The 17,183-nt window shown below is 42.8% G+C and overlaps 1 protein-coding gene across 1 annotated transcript in view; it reads left to right on the top strand.

Moving 5' to 3' along the window:
- Positions 1 to 16,980, top strand: part of GNS (glucosamine (N-acetyl)-6-sulfatase) — a 55,243-nt gene extending 38,263 nt beyond the window's left edge. Inside the window, exons 11-14 of the mRNA XM_081821999.1 lie at positions 8,659 to 8,766; positions 9,714 to 9,824; positions 11,365 to 11,525; positions 14,331 to 16,980. Coding sequence (XP_081678125.1) covers positions 8,659 to 8,766; positions 9,714 to 9,824; positions 11,365 to 11,525; positions 14,331 to 14,409 — 459 coding nt within the window. The 3' untranslated portion in view covers positions 14,410 to 16,980. The remainder of the gene's footprint in view (positions 1 to 8,658; positions 8,767 to 9,713; positions 9,825 to 11,364; positions 11,526 to 14,330) is intronic.
- Positions 16,981 to 17,183: the final 203 nt, after the last annotated feature.

The raw sequence follows: 17,183 nt of genomic DNA, 5'->3' as shown, positions 1-17,183 counted from the left end.
AGTCAAACCAGTAGCCTCTCATCCTATATTCTGCCTTTTTATTAAGCCACTAATCTCAGGAAATAATCCATTTACAAATAGGGCAGCTTAAGCAGGTTGTATGGAATCAGGAGTGACATAGGAAGAACACTTCCAAACAGGCTTTAGATTCTGCCACAGATCCATCTTTTATTTTCATGTTTGGATAACAGACCAATCAGTGCAGGCAGGGAAGACTCTAGGAATGGCTTTTTAAATATCAGTTGATATATTTCCAGATTTTTGTGGTCCATACAAGGACTATGTTGGTGGTTGAGGATCTTGATTATCATCCTTGGGATTCTGCTTCCCAAATCCATTTTTGGGAACCTTCACGAGGTTCTACTGACATGTGTACAAGCTGATAAAGATCTGGCAGCCTGGGGTCATAGGCACTCATAAGGATTCTAAACTCTTCAGAAAACTTGGGGCTCTTCCTTAGGTTCAGGAAATTCTTTAGCTATGACCCTTAGTTCGGTCTTTGACCAAGGAGTGAAAGAGATCTGAGAAGGATCACTTGCAACCTCAGGTGGCTTTATTTTTAAAGGTAACAGTTTAATAGTCTCTTTAGAGTGGAAAGGCAATTTTGACAGAATTAGTAAAACATGAGTACTCAACATAAAGAAGGATAGAGAAGAATGTAGGAGTCAAGTCACTTCTGTCTTTTAGGTACCTCTGTGTCTTTAATTTTTCCATGGTCTTTTGAAATGAATCCTTTAGTGAGGCTATTTTAGAATCTTGAAGCCTTTTGGAAACCTCTGCATACCAATTAAAATAGGTATCCCAGGGGCACCTGGGTGGCTGAGTCGTTAAGCGTCTGTCTTCGGCTCAGGTCATGATTCCAGGGTCCTGGGATTGAGCCCCACATCGGGCTCCCTGCTCCACGGGAAGCCTGCTTCTCCCTCTCCCGCTCCCCCTGCTTGTGTTCCCTCTCTCACTGTGTCTCTCAAATAAATAAATAAAATCATTAAAACTAAAAAATAAAGGGGCGCCTGGGTGGCTCAGTCGGTTAAGCGTCTGCCTTCGGCTCAGGTCATGATCCCAGGGTCCTGGGATCGAGCCCCACATGCGGGCTCCCTGCTCAGTGGGGAGCCTACTTCTCCCTCTCCCACTCCCCCTGCTTGTGTTCCCTCTCTTGCTGTGTCTCTCTCTGTCAAATAAATAAATAAAAATCTTTAAAAAAATAAAAAAATAGGTATCCCATTCTTTTCATTTAATTCAGGAACCCTTACTTTCAAGTACATTTCTCTTTTAATTGTGTAGTTGATGTACAATATTATATTAGTTTCAGGTGTACAGCATTTATATACAATACAAAGTGATCACCACAGTTCATCTGGCTACCCTCTATCACCATACAAAGTTATTACATTATTAACTGTATTTCCTGTGTTGCACATGGCATCTCTGTGTCTTATTTATTTAATAACTGGTAGTTTGTACCTTTTTATCCCATTCCCCTATTTTGCCAACTGCCTCACCATCCTCCTCTCTCACAACCACCAGATTGTTCTCTGTATCTATGAGTCTGTTTCTGTTTTATTTGGGTTTTTTTAGATTCTACATATAAGTAAAATAGTATTTGTCCTTCGCTGACTTACTTCACTTAGCATAATACCCTCTAGGTCCATCCATGTTGTCTCAAATGGCAAGCTTTCATTCTTTTTTTATGGCTGAGTAGTAGTCCATTGTATATATGTATATACCAGTTTCTTTATCCATTTATCTATCAATGAACACTTAGGTTGCTTTCATGTCTTGGCTGTTGTAAATACTGCAGTGCACATAGGGGTGCATACATCTTTTCAAATTGGTCTTTTCATTTTCTTCACATAAATACCCTGAAGTGGGATTACTGGGTCGTAGGGTAATTCTGTCTTTAACTTTTGAGGAACCTCCATACTGTTTTCCATAGCAGCTGTACCATTTTGCATTCCCATCAACAGTGCATGAAAGTTCCGTGTTCTAAACATCCTCACCAATGCTTGTTATTTTTTGTCTTTTGAACACTAGCCATTCTGACAAGTGTGTGGTAATCTCATTGTGGTTTTCACTTGAATTTCCTGATGATCAGTGATGTGAGCATCTTTCATATGTCTTGGCCATCTATATGTTCTCTTTGCAGAAATGTCTGTTTAGGTCCTTACCCACTTTTTAATTGGACTTTTTAAAATGTTGAGTTGTGTGAATTTTCTGTATATTTTGGACATTGACCCTGTATCAGTTGTATCATTTGCAGACATCTCCCATTTAGTAAGCTGCCTTTTCATTTTGTTGGTTTCCTTCACTGTGCCAAAGCTTTTTAGTTTAATGTAGTCCCACTTGTTTATTTTTGCCTTGTTGCCCTTGCCTGACGAGACAGATGCAAAAAAATATTCCTGTTTTCTTGCAGGAGTTTTATGGCCTCTGGTTTAACATTTAAGTCTTTGATCAATTTTGAGCTTATTTTTGTATATCGTGTAAAAAAAAAAGTGCTCCAGTTTCATTCTTTTGCATGTAGCTCTTCAGTTCTTCCTAGACCATTTATAAAAGAGACCATCTTGGGGCACCTGGGTGGCACTGTCGGTTGAGTGTCTGACTCTTGGTTTCGGCTCAGGTGGTGGTCTCTGGTTGTGGGATTGGGCCCCATGTCGGGCTCTGTGCTATGTGGTGTCTGCTTAAGAATTTTCTCTCTCGGTGCCCCTGGGTGGCTCAGTCGTTAAGCGTCTGCCTTCGGCTCAGGTCATGATCCCAGGGTCCTGGGATCGAGCCCTGCATCGGGCTCGCTGCTCGGCGGGAAGCCCGCTTGTCCCTCTCCCACTCCCCCTGCTTGTGTTCCCTCTCTCGCTGTGTCTCTTTCTGTCAAATAAATAAATGAAATCTTTTAAAAGAAAAAAAATTTTCTCTCTCTCCCTCTCCGTCCTTCCCTCCTCTGATCTCTAAAATAAATAAATATTTAAAAAAAAATTTTCCCATCTTTTCCCAATTGTATATTCTTGCGTAATTGACCGTATAAGTCTGGGTTTATTTCTGGAGCTCTATTCTGTGCCATTGAGTGTATGTCTGTTTTTGTGCCAAGTACCCTATTGTATTGAAAAGAAAAGCTTTGTAGTATAGTTTGAAATCAGGGACATAATTTCTCTAGCTTTGTTCTTTCTCGAAATTGCTTTGGCTCTTCAGGGTCTTTTGTGGTTCCATACAATTTTAGGAATATTTAGCCTAGTTTCTTGAAATGCTGTTGGTAATTTGGTAGGAACTGCATTGAATCTGTGGATTCCTTTGGGTAGTATGGACATTTTAACAATATTAAGTCTTCCAGTTTCATGAGCATGGTATATCTTTCCATTTATTTGTGTCATCTTTGATTTCTTTCATCATTGTCTTACAGTTTTCAGAGAACAGGTCTTTCACCTCCTTGGTTAAATTTATTCCTAGGTATTCTTTTTGCTGAGATTGTACATGGGATTGTTTTCTTAATTTCTCTTTCTCATAGTTATTAGTGTATACAGAGACAACCTATTAATGTATATTAATTTTGTATCTGGCAACTTTACTGAATTCATTTATTCTAATACTTTCTTGGTAGAGTCTTTATTGTTTTCTATATATAGTTTCCTGTTGCCTGCAAATAGTGAGTTTTACTTCTCCTAATTTGGATGCCTTTTATTTCTTTTGCTTGTCTGATGTGACTAGGACTTCCAATCCTGTGTTGAGTAAAAGTGGCAAAAGTAGGCATCCTAGTCTCATTCCTGGTCTTAGGAGAAAAGCTTTCAGCTTATCACCATTGACTATCATGTTAGCTGTGGTTTTGTCATATGTGGCCTTTATTATGTTGAAGAATGTTCCCTATATACCCATCTTATTATAAATGGATGTTGAATTTCATCAAATACTTTTTTTTTTAAAGATTTTATTTACTTATTTGACAGAGACAGAGAGAAGGACACAAGCAGGGGGAGAGGGAGAAGCAGGCTTCCTGCTGAGCAGGGAACCCGATGCAGGGCTCCATCCCAGGACCCTGGGATCATGACCTCAGCTGAAGGCAGATGCTTAACGACTGAGCCACCCAGGCGCCCCTCTTTTTCTTTTTAAGATTTTACTTGAGAGAGAGGATGAGCAGTGTGGGGGAGGGGCAGAGGAAAAGGGAGAAACAGACTCCCTGCTAAGCAGGGAGCCTTACGCGATGCGGGGCTCGATCTCAGGACCCCGAGATCATGACCTGGGCTGAAGGCAGACACTTAACCAAGTGAGCCACCCAGGTTCCCCTGATTTGTAGCTTTTTGTTGATTGATTTGCAGGCATTAAACCATCCTTGCATCCGTGCGATAAATCTTACTTGATCATGGTTCATGATTTTTTTTAATGTATTACTTAGTTCAGTTTACTGATATTTTGTTGAGGATTTTTGCATCTATGTTCATTAAAGATATTGGCCTGTAATTTGGGGGGGTGGGGATTTGTCTGCTTTTGGTATCTAAGTAATGCTAGCCTTACAGAATGAGGAATTTGGAAGCATTCCTTCCTCTTTGATTTTTGGAATAGTTTAAGAAGGATACGTATTAATTCTTCTTTAAATATTTGGTAGAATTCATCTGTGAAGCCGTCTGGTCTTGCATTGTTGTTTGGTGGGAGTTTTTTGATTACTGATTCAGTTTCATTACTAGTAACTGGTCTGTTTAGATTTCCTGCTTCTTGATTCAGTCTTGGAAAATTGTGTGTTCCTAGGAATTTATCCATTTCTTCTAAGTTGTCCCTTGTGGTGTAACTTCTCTTTCACTTCTAATTTTATTTGGACCCTCTGTTTTTTTCTTGATGAGTCTGATTAAACTTATCAATTTTATCTTTTCAAGGAACCAGCTTTTTTTTTTTAAGATTTTATTTAATAGAGCATGAGCAAGCACAAGTAGGCAGAGCAGCAGGCAGAGGGAAAGGAGAAGCAGACTCCCTGCTGAGCAGGAGCCCGACTCAGGACTCCATCCCAGGACCCCGGGATCATGACCTGAGCCGAAGGCAGACGCTTAACCAACTGAGCCACCCAGGTGCCCCAAAGAACCAGTGTTTAGTTTCACTGATCTTTTTATTTCCTTTATTTTACTAACTTTGGGCTTTGTTCGTTTTTTAGTTTCTTTAGGTGTAAGGTTAGATTGAGATTTTTCTTGAGGTGGGCCTGTATCACTATAAACTTCCCTTTTTTTTTTTCCTTTTTTAAAGATTTTATTTATTATGTGTAGGTCATAGTGAGCTAGTTTGATTCATCATGGAAAAGGATTTTATATATTAGAGAGCAGTGGAGGGGGGAGGTAAAAGCAGGGGGTGGGGGGGGAGCAGACTTCTGGCTGATCAAGGTGCCTGATTCGAGCCTCAGTCCCAGGACCCTGGGATCATGACCTGAGCCAAAGGCAGACGCTTAACTGACTGAGCCACCCAGGTGCCCCTAAACTTCTCTCTTAAAATTATTTTTGCTGTGTCTCCTACATTTTGAACTGTTGTGCTTCCATTTGTCTCAAGGTATTTTTTTTCTCTTATTTCTTTGTTGACCCCTTGGTGGTTTAATAGCATGTTGCTCTTAGACTGAACATGTATTTCTTCCAGTTTTCATTTTGTTTAGCTCTTTTTCTAAGGTTTTTGTCTTGTTCTTTTCTTTGGAACATAGTCTGTCTCATTTTGCCTCTGTTTAAATATATTTGTTTCTACGTATTAAGTGGATCAGTTACATCTACCGGGCTTGAAGAAGTGGCTTTAAGCCAAAGGTATCCTAGGGGACCCAGTAGGGCAAACTCCCCTGGTCACCCAAGCCATGTGTCCCAGGGATGTCCCGTGTGGGCTGTGTGCACCCTCCTGTCACGGCTGGGTTGCAGTTGGTGTGGACTCAGTGGTGTGCAAGGCAGTTCTCTGGTACAGCGGGCTGCAGTAGCTGTGGGCAGGGCAGCCTCCTGGTGCTGTGGCTGCAAAGTCCAGCTAACTGTTGCAGGCACTCTCGTGTGCGGAGCTGGACCCCCCAGGGCAGGGGCACTCCGCCAGACAAGGCCTCCCACTGGGTGTGGCACAGCAAGAGGTCACTTGGGAAGGTTCTGATGCTGGACGAGGCTGCCTGCCAGGTGTGGCAGGGCTAGCATGTTTCTTAAATGAGCGATCTTGTCTACTTGTCCCCATAAGGCCCGTTTAACTCTGGGCTGTTTTTAGTAAGATTTTGCCATTCTTGTAGATATTTATGACTTCAGGAACCATAATTTTTAGACATAAAGTATGCAAGTGTGCCAGAACGTCGTGCACTTGACTTTTTAGGGTTTCAGGTTCTAAGACTTTGGATTTCTCAGAGCCAATCTAAATACCTAAAAGGTGCCACTGGGTCGGGGGTTGGTGTTTTACAGTGTACGTTGTTGCATAGAAATTTTCTTGGAAGTTGGTGGGTGACCAACCGTCCATCTAACCCATCCCATGACCAATTTATCCTATCACAGGAGTCGTCTTGGGGATGACAAACACTGTAAAATACTCGTGTCCACCAATTTTTGTGGCTTTTTGGCTTCCAAGATCCTCATTAGCAATAGCTTTTATCTACACAAAAGATGACAAATATGTACCTTAACATACCAGCAGTAAGCGAGAGAGGTTTACTGGGAACTAGCTAAGAGAGGCCGTGTGCACCACCAGCAATTCCCAGCATGGACTAAACCAGCAAATTCCAGCAAATAGGGACTGTGGACTGGAAAGAGGTCCCAAGTAACTGGGGAACTGGGTTCTGAATGGAACATTCTGCCAGCTGAAGGTGACCAGCTAAGCCCTGGACTGGAAAGCCAATTGGACTAGGATCACAACCTAGAACCCACAGCCCTCAGAAATGGTGAAAGGTGGGCGCCTGGGTGGCTCAGATGGTTAAGCGTCTGCCTTCGGCTCAGGTCATGATCCCAGCGTCCTGGGATCGAGTCCCGCATCGGGCTCCCTGCTCCTTGGGAGCCTGCTTCTCCCTCTGCCTCTCTCTCTCTCTCTCTCTCTCTGTCTCTCATGAATAAATAAATAAAAATCTTTAAAAAAAAAAGAAATGGTGGAAGGACCGTGAACTCAAAAATGGGTTTACAAAGAGGCGCCTAGGTGGCTTGGTTGAACATCTGATTCTTGATCTCAGCTCAGGTCTTGATCTTTAGGGTCATGAGTTCAAGTCTTGAATTTAAAAAAAAAAAGGGGGGGGGAGGTTTGCAATTATCATGCCAGTGGTTCTCATTGTCCCAGAATGCTGTCAGAAGTTTGATTCAGCTCCTGGCACTGCCACCCGATCTGTTAAAAATTTATCCAGTGATTCATGAATCAGGCAGCAACTCATCTACAATAGAAGGTAGCCTCTGCAGAGCTATAGAAAAGGAAAAGTTTTTTAAGGTGGAAAGGGGGTGGATAATGGAAATTATTAGCAAAGAATGCATTGTTTCAGGTAAGGTCACCCTCCCAAGGGGAATGGAAAGGCCTATGGGGCAGATTACCTCACTAGCACTAACCAGGTAATTTCAAGTTGACTGGTGAAAGTTACATTCCTGGAGGATTGAAACTGCAACTAGGTTAGGTTAGGGATTAAGTCTTGGTTGTTGATGTGGGGTTTAGCACAAGTGACCCCTTTTTGGGCCTGCTGTCTCCTTTTTAACACCACAAACCAGACTTTGATTAGTTAAGGCTGTAGACCATTTTAAGAGCACATTCTAACCTGATCTCCCTATCTCTCTCTACCCCATCTCTAGACTCTGCTACTAGGGTGACTTTTCTAAAGCACAGCCTTGATTGTGTTCCTTCCCTGATTAAAAACCTCCCATTGCTTCCCACCACCTGCTATTCTTTACAGAACAAAGGGGCAGCGTCCTGTCAGCACCTTTTTCTCTCTGGTTACCACCCCATCTCTCCATTCCTTGTCTAAAAGCTGGATTTCGGGAAACCTTACTACCAAGTGTTCTTCCTTCCAGTGCTCATATTGTCCTTTTGATCCACAACTTTTATTACTTTAGCCTTCTTCCTTTCACCGTTGTGTGCCTGTCTTAAACTCTCCCATTTCAAATGCTGTTGCTTCTTTCCTTTCACTCCACTAATGTGCAGTGAATAAATGAGTTCATATATGTATGGTATCTTCATTCCGACTAAGAACAAATTTGAACCTGTTATAGTCCTTATTAGCACACCAGCTGTGTTTAATATTTTTGTCCTTGTATATAATTGGCTAAAATTTCTTCATCTGATGGGTTTAGAAGAATTTTAAGATTTTATTTGTTTTGGGTGGGGGGGAATGGGCAGAGAGGAGAGCAACCCAAGTGGACTCCACGCTGAACATGGAACCCAGCACAGGGCTCGATCCCATGACCCCAAGATCAAACCTGAGCTGGACACTCAACCAAGTACACCACCCAGGTGCCCCTAGAAGAATTCTTAGATAGAGTTTATAGTTTCCATTCCCAACCTGTTTCACAGAAGTATTAATGCTTAAAGCATTTGACTATCATCTGTAAGTACAAAACATGCTATTTAGAAACCTTCATCTGCATCAGGTTTTGCCATTCTCTTTAGCTACTGAATGAATAGTCCCAACTAGTTTTGACTCCCACATCCCCTTTAGCAGAATATAACTTTGTGATCCTTATCACAATCTATATGCCTCACAGAAACCACTTTTGCTCTTCCTTCCAGAAAGGTGCCGGCAATCTGACTTGGCGATCAGATGTCTTGGTGGAATATCAAGGAGAAGGCCGTAATGTCACCGACCCAACCTGTCCTTCACTGAGTCCTGGAGTATCTGTGAGTAATAGCTTGAGCTGGCTTAGACAGTTTTCTTACCAATAGCACAGCAAGGCATAGATTTAGGTGTGTCAAGTATTAAAACCCTTAATCTGAGTCTGTGTCCTCTTTCACTTGACTTTGTCACTTGACGTAGAGATTAGTAGACAAACAAGACAAATTTAGTAATCCTGAAAATGATGTTTCTGACCTATTGTCAGAATGTGCACCTTGAATTCTTGTTTTTGTAACAAGCACATGTATCTACCCATATTCTTAGTCATTTCCCTTCTTGTTTTCCTACCCTTCCCAATAGCAGTATACCATTGTTTATGAGGGAGGTTATCAGTGGCCTTCAGTAGAGATACGGGGTTGCCACAGTTATATGTAACTGCCATCATAAGTGTCTTGCTTGGTGGCAGCCAAGCTGGGCATGAAGGTGGTAAGAGCAGTGTTGGTCTCACTTTGGATATGGGAAATAGGAAAGTCAACTCCAGAGAGAAGCCTGATACCAAAGTGTAAGGAATAGTGAAGAACCAACCAAAAGTTGGTAAGGAAGACATGAAGAAATAACTTACCTGCAGCTGATTCCACAAAGCTCACTTGAGCCTTTTTCTCCAACCCATTAAGATGACAGTTCCTAATATACCTTAGACATGACTCCTAGGAAATTGATTTCGCCTCCTTACCATCCATCCCATCCATTTTCCATTTGCTCGCTACAACAGATTCTTGTCATGAGATTAGCAGATAGTGATGGCAAGAGTCTACAGACAAACATGTTCCTTAATCAAGTTAGCTACAAGGAACAAAGCCCCACATCTATCTTTGATTTACTTCTCTGTGGAAAGTTTCCTAATTTCTGTCCAGTGGTAGGTCTGACTTGAGCCAACTTGGTTGCCCCTGTAGGCAAGTGGTATTTGTTACTACAGAACTGTCCTGATTTAACTTTCTCAATATCCCTACAGCAATGTTTCCCAGACTGTGTCTGTGAAGATGCTTACAATAACACCTACGCCTGTGTGAGGACCCTCTCGGCGCAGTGGAATTTACAGTATTGTGAGTTTGATGACCAGGAGGTAAGAAGGCCCTCTGCCTCCCCCACCCCTTTGTGTCCTAGTGCCAGTGCTCTGTTGGCTGGACGTGGTAGCAGAAGAGCAATTCCAAGGATGTTCCCTAAGGAAGATAGGTTTCTTATCTATACTTCCACTTAGGCTTCCTTCAGTTAAGAAAATAGAGGGGTGCCTGGGAGGCTCAGTCAGTTAAGCATCTGACTCTTGGTTTTGGCCCAGGTCGTGATCTCAGGGTCCCGAGACTGGGCCCTGCACTAGGCAGAGTCTGCTTGGGACTTTCTCTCTCCCTCCCCCGCTGCCCTCCCCCCACTCACATGTACATCCTCTCTCTCGCAAATCTTAAAAAAAAAAAAAAAAAAAAAGCCACAAAGCCACACCGCACTTCTCTAACTGTGCCCTTTCCAAAAGGGATTTTCTCCACTCCCAGCACCACCCAAACACACTTTAAATGCACCGTCCACTTGCTCAGATTGCTACATGCCTGGTCTCTCGGCTTCCCTGATAGTTTGGGGTCAGAGTAAGACACCTCAACTTCTGTGGAGGTAAAAGGAGTCAGAACATTTGCTACTTACTGACAACCAGCTTGTTCAGAAACTTCTGTCCCCACAACAGCGCATTCCAGAGTTGCTCAAGTAGATCAGCAGTGGGGCATCAAAAGCAAGACCAGGAGGCTCCATCCTTGTAAGGTGGCTTTTAGCCACCAGAGATCATTATGGATTGTCTGAGGATCTCATGCCCTGCAGTCCCTTGTGGTTTCATACTGTTTATCAGCATGTGCTCATCTGGCATACACATCTGCTATATGGAGCCGATGCTCATTGTGTTTCTCAGAAATGGACTTACTCACCACTTGTTTGCAGCTCATAAGCACTGTGGACAGCAGCAGCAGAACATCGTTCAGAATCAGTTCTTGTTCCTCCTTTCCCCCATAATGTTTACGTGTCATCTTCCTAGCCTGTCACTTGGAGAATAAAGTACGGGGGCGGCGGGGGAGATAGTGATGTTAGATCTATCCAGTGTCAGAAATAATGGCATTGTGTCCTTTCCCAATTGGCGGTGGACATCCAAAACTGCTTTTTAAAACAGGAAACTAGCATCTGTACAACACAGGTTAGAATACTTTCATATCTATTCTTATTTGAATCTTAATTCTAACGCAAAAGCCTTCAAATGTCAGCTCTCACTTTTGTTAACAATATTAGCAGTCTACTTTCTGAGCCTATTTCAGGGTCCTGCATTCTGTTCTCTGCTTTTATTATAAAAGGTAGTAAATTTGTTCTCCTATCTCTGCCGAAAGGCACAGGGGGTGCTGGAGGCCCCTTCCCAGCACGTGGGCCATGGACCTGAAGCCCTTTAACCCTGAGAACAGATGCTCCGTGGTCTCGTGTTTACCCTTGGGCTCTCTGAGGATGTTGAGACCAGATGATGTTCTCCCAGGCACTGCGCTTATCCACCTCTTCCCTTCCCATTTAGAAATCATTCACACGAGGAGTACTTCAAATATAATGCTTGTTCTTTTCTTTCCCCCATGTTCACATTCTCGCAGGTATTTGTAGAAGTCTATAACCTGACTGCAGATCCAGACCAAATCACAAACATTGCTAAAAGTATAGACCCAGAGCTTTTAGGAAAAATGAACTACCGGCTAATGATGTTACAGTCCTGTTCTGGACCAACCTGTCGCACTCCAGGGGTGTTTGACCCTGGGTAAGTTTCCCTTGTCTTCGATGGCTCTCCCAAGTTGTCTGTAGCAATCATGCCATCCTTGAAGGCAGAGGCAGCCTGAGGGGCCCTTTTGGCTTTGAGCTAAGCGTGTTTCTCAGTGTTCTGCTTTATGGTAGGAATCCTGTGTCTGTTGTGCTGACAAAATAAGTTCTTTGAAACTTTTTGCTCTCTGGTTCCAGTTGGTGCTTTACATGGAGGCTTAGCCCTGACCCCTGCCGCGTGTGGCTCTTGTCGGCTGCACAGGTGACAGGTGGGGCTTTTTTAGAGTAAGCCGACCAAGTGCTGCCCTGTTCCCTAGCACTTCTGAGACGATATGCCTTCGTTCATTTCTCAGAAACCCCAATTAGAGGAACTGGAATGCTTCCCAGTAAATTTAACATGCTAAACACACAAAATGAATTAGAAGGCATAGACTCTGAAATGTTGAACTACATAAATCCACTGTAGTATATGAAGGCAGAGAAGATTTTCATCACCTTCTAAGCCAGCTCTGTTCCTACCACTCATTCCTCTGAAATAGTAACTTTTCACCAGTGACACTGGGTCTCAGCATACCATGAATTTGAGCTGCCTATGGTAAGAAACCTGTCATTTTATGTTTGAAGATTCTGAGATCTAAAGTTGAATTTTCACCAGGAAAGGATTATTTTAGTTCTTATTTTGATAGTAGGGAAGATTGATATCCTGTGCTTGATGGAAAGTACTAACTTAAGTAGTAACTTAGTTATTTAGCTGTCTTTGTCTAAAATGTCTTCAGTACACATTAGAGAGTAATCTATGCGAATGAGCAGAGATACTGGATTATAGACGGTTTATTAAAGAAATGTAGGGGCAGCTAGGTGGCTTAGTCGGTTAAGCGTCCAACTCTTGGTTTCGGCTCAGGTCATGATCGCAGGGTCGTGGGATTGAGCCCTGCGCTGGGCTCTGAACTCAGCTCACAGAGTCTGCTTAAGAGTCTTTCCTCCTCTGCTCCTCCCTCTGCTCTCGCTCTCTCAAATAAAATTTTAAAAGGAAAAAAAAAGGGGCGCCTGGGTGGCTCAGTTGGTTAAGCGACTGCCTTCGGCTCGGGTCATGATCCTGGAGTCCCTGGATCGAGTCCCGCATCCGGCTCCCTGCTCGGCAGGGAGCCTGCTTCTGCCTCTGACCCTCCCCCCTTTCATGTGCTCTCTCTCTCTCATTCTCTCTGTCTCAAATAAATAACTAAAATCTTTAAAAAAAAAAATAAAAGGAAAAAAAACATTTTTGCTTCTAAATGCCATATATAGAGCCAGCAAGATGTGGAGGCCAGCAAACTAAACCTAGGTGACAATAATATAAAAAGACATTTATCATAATTTTATATCACTTAAGCTTTTTTTTTATATGGATAACCCTGTTAATCAGTCAGAACGCATCGGTCAAGCGTTCTCACTGCCCAGTTTGGAGCTTTCCTCCAGGTCAGTGAAATGCAGCCTCACTTACACCAGTTCCTTGAAGTAGGAAATTCATTCTCTCAAGTAAAAGGCACAAGACTTCTAGTTGACACATGATGATTTTGCAGTTTCCAACAGCTACTTTGCTCAGAGTGTTTTATCAAGTAAAATTAGATGTCTATAGCAGTCTCTGGATGACTCTTGGGACTTAAATCCATCCTCAGATGGAGCCTGAGCATCAGGTCTGAAGTGTTAGGACTTAACCAGAGAACTTCCAAGCAGTCGCTAGAGCCCTGAAGGCAATTTGCCCAAGGGTCACAGTTAGAACTGATACAGCAAGACCTCGTGACTCCCAGGCAAGCTGTGTTTGTTGTAACTATAATTTGTCTTGCTCACGTTCTAAGAAGCTTATAACCGAGACTGTAGATGCTGGCTTTACTAATATTTAAACCACCTGATTTCTTTTTAAATTCCTTAGCAGTAGCTTATTCTTTCCCACCAAACACTTAGGCCTATAGAATCCTCTGAAAATGGGGGTCAGTAGACTAGATCCTACAGGCTCCCCCCATCCAGCCACCACCCTTTGAAAATAGCCACAAACATTCATTTACATACAGTAACAAAGTTGAGTCATTGGGACAGAGAGTGTATGGTCCCCCCTTGTTCTAAAGTAATGCTAAATAGTTTATCCCAAGAGATTGCAGGATAAAAGTAAAATACAATGTTCTGTCTAGCCTACACATGTAAAATGTCTTTGCAGCCAATCTACCTTCTTTAATTTTACCACCGAACAAAGAGTAAAAGCTGAATGGTAACTTGACACTCGGCCAACTTACAGTGTGTGCCAGATATTTCACGTGAATTACACTGCCTCACTATTTTATTGGTAGCCAGAGAGGCTAATGACTTACCTGAGTTCGTAATGAGCCAGATGGAAACTTGTGTCCGAGGTGCACACCTGTGCTCTTACCTGTCATTCTGTCTGAACTGTGAAGTAAAGGGCTCTGGTAGGGCTCCAGCAAAGGCTGTATTCTTGCCATTAGGCTGCTTTAACCAAACTTCAGGATGCCTCCAAACCCCTCTCAAAAAAAAAAAAAAGGGCAGCTCACATCTTGCCTCCTCCTAATGCTTCTCAAGATTAATCTTACTTGTTTTTCCTCCTCTTGGCTTTTTACTACATTGTTTTGTGCTTGCTTCCTTGTGCTGGAAATGCTCTTCATTATTCAGTACTTCTGTACTACAGACTTTGCCACTCGATTCCTTTCTGGTGATTTAAGTTCCTTCTCTCTTCCTTCCTGCTATCCTTTCCACTGAACATGCTGAAGGAAGTGCTCAGCGGCTAACTCGAGTTAATGTGATCCGTTTCCTTCCCCAGATACAGGTTTGACCCTCGGCTCATGTTCAACAGTCATGGCAGGGTCAGGACGCGAAGGTTTTCAAAGCATCCTCTGTAGCGACGTCTGCAGCTGGGTCCCCGCACGCCTCTGCCTGATGGAGTGATTGTAGTAGGTATCTGTAGCTAGTCCTTAAGACCACGCCTGGAAGAGTTTCTGGACTGGCTCTCAGTCCTGTTTGAAAGAGCAACCCAATCGGCGGACTTCCTTGTGCAAAGTGTTAAACTGTGAACTCTGCCCTTACGTCAGGAATGGCTGGCCCTGGTCCCTTCACTCAGCTGATCACGAATGCTCCTGAGGTCTTCGTTCTCACCATACCCTTTCCTGGGGTTACAGTTCTTGATTATTCCCCATGTGGTCAGAGTCTGAATTTGTAAATCCATTCAGATAAATGGCAATACTTGGGGGGCGGGGGAGTATTTTACAGCTTGACTACTTCACTATCAAAACTACCAACATCACATGGCTTGAATAACCATCAGAGCAAGAACAAGTACCACCATTTTCAGATTAGTCACAGTGTGGTAAGGTCACAAGTTCAAAACCCATCTGTCAACCACACACTGTTTTTTGTTGTTGGGTTTTTGTTGTTTCGTTTCTTCTGCATTCTGGGCTGGTGCTGCACTGATACAGAACAGTGAGTTTTTGGTAAAGGCTAATTCCAGGTGGTTCTAAAAGGTGACAGCCATCTCCTTCCTGGTGGCTGCTAACTACATGCTAACCACAAGTGGGAATGTCTCTTCTTTTGAGAATTACCCCTCTGAGATCTGAAAAACAAAGTGGCTTAGGTACCTCAGCAGAGAAACAACTTCCAAGGGTTGGCGAAGGTTGCATTTTCTGAGGGCCTGCTGTAGACAGGGCTCTTTGGGTTGACAGGCTGAAGGGCTACAGTTGAGATAGAGTAAGTGCCTGTGTAGCAGGGAGCCTGGGTTCAGTTTTGACTCTGCATTTTGTTGACATTCTGTTCATCTGGTATAGCTGATGCAAAGTTCCAACTGCTTTACCCTAATTCCTTCCCTTTTAGAGATTTGGAGTCTTGGGTAATTTGGGCCTCACTCGCTATTCCCCGGTCAAAGTCAGACCTTGTTGAGATTTCCTCACTGTTTAGAACACCTACATTTGTAGGTTTCTGGGCTCAAAGACCAGTCCTGTTTCTATTGTTTTCTTCACAGGAAAGCTAATCTGTGGTGGGACGGCAGAGGGAAGAGGAAGAGCTGTGGTTTATAACCTGTTCAACTCAGGCAATAGTGATTTTAGCTTTATTTAAGGTCTTAGGTTGAGCTTTAAGCACTTTGTAAGACATGGCTGTAAGCAACTTCTCTATCCGAACTCCAGATCTGGAGCCATGTTGGGTTAATAGCCATTGGGTTTGTTCCTTTACCTCATGCAATCCCAGTAACTGTGGTGGTATTTAGAGGTGAAATCGGCAAGTGAAATGAACACCTCTGCTGTGAATGTTTTAGGGAAAGAAATTCTAAATATTTTGTAATTAAAAACAAACTACAATGTTAAATATGGGTATCAGCTTTATTCTACACTTTGATTCTTAACATTAATCAGTCAACTTCTACCTTACTGAAAGTTGACCATAGTTATTCCCGAATAAAAAGAAACCAACTCTTACCAGGTCTTATATTGTGATGTCCTATTATTCAGTTTTATGATGCTGGTTCCTGAGAGCCGGCAAAGTCATAAGAGTGACACAAGTCCAGCTGCCCATAGTAACCCTGCCACACTGCTCTTAACATTCCGCGGACTGCTGTTTGGGTGGTGGGGATGGGATGCCCACTCTGTGTACCTCTCCTGTATCTGGTACATTTCCCACTAACTTGGGAATGGCCTATAATTCGACTTTCTCTTAGACTGGCTTCATTCTGGATCTGTGCTAAAATCATCTTTCATAAAGAGGACTCAGTTCATAGCCTAGCAAACTTCAACACACTGAACTTTTCAGAATGTATATGTACAAGGAACACGTTGCAAGCCAAGTCTCTTAATTGTATGAATTTGGATTTTGATTGTTTTCTCTTTTACAAGGCCAGGTCTGGACTGGGTGGTGCCCTGCAGAGGAGAAAACTAACCATTAGAAAAGTGACCCAAGGCCACAGGAATGAACAGAGATTTTTGCCTTACAAGATTTCCTATTAAAATCTCCCCCTCAAATACCCAGTGGGGAACCCCTTTTGAGCATCTTTGAATTTGTCCAACGGTACTGTTGCAAAATACATTTTAATTGACAGTATTAAGGATTTTGTACAAAACAGTGACAGTAGCCATGGAAGTTACATCTTAATCTGTGAGAAACGTTCTTAAATTTATTTTTGGTGTCTAAGGATTAGTGCTTTAACAAAATAAGATGGATTGTTCCACAGTCCTTATTAAGAGAAAGCAAAGGCTATTTCAGCTGATCCGCCAATGAATTAGATGGGAATATTTGGGTTTTTTACTTTGACCACCACTTGGGTCCCATGACCTCTGTCAATTCCTGTGTTTGTGTCATCTGTTCCTAGAAGTTACTCTGCCCTGGCTTTGTGTCATCTCAGTCACCTGACTTAGAAAGTGCCCTTCAAAAGACCCTGTTCACTGCTGCACTTTTCAACAAATTAAAATTTATTTCTGTTCCAGTGGGAATGTGTCCTTTGTTTTAGTCCACAAGTAGTAATTTTGACAAGATTTTTTTTTTTTCTCCCTTGATGCCGGTTAATCTTTTCATCACTCACCTAGGACTTGAGACGGGCCTTTCCTCCTTGGGTGCTGTACTCTCTACCTAGAAAGCTCTCCTGTACATCCTCTCTGACTGACCGATAGCTTTGAATGAGCTCCATGGAGAAAAA

This window comes from Leptonychotes weddellii, chromosome 5 (genome assembly GCF_054177405.1).
Source record: "Leptonychotes weddellii isolate Sample4059 chromosome 5, ASM5417740v2, whole genome shotgun sequence".
NCBI classification, from domain to species: Eukaryota; Metazoa; Chordata; class Mammalia; order Carnivora; family Phocidae; genus Leptonychotes; species Leptonychotes weddellii.
Note: the sequence above shows the minus strand (reverse complement) of the source record. Positions and strands in the feature narration are given on the sequence as shown.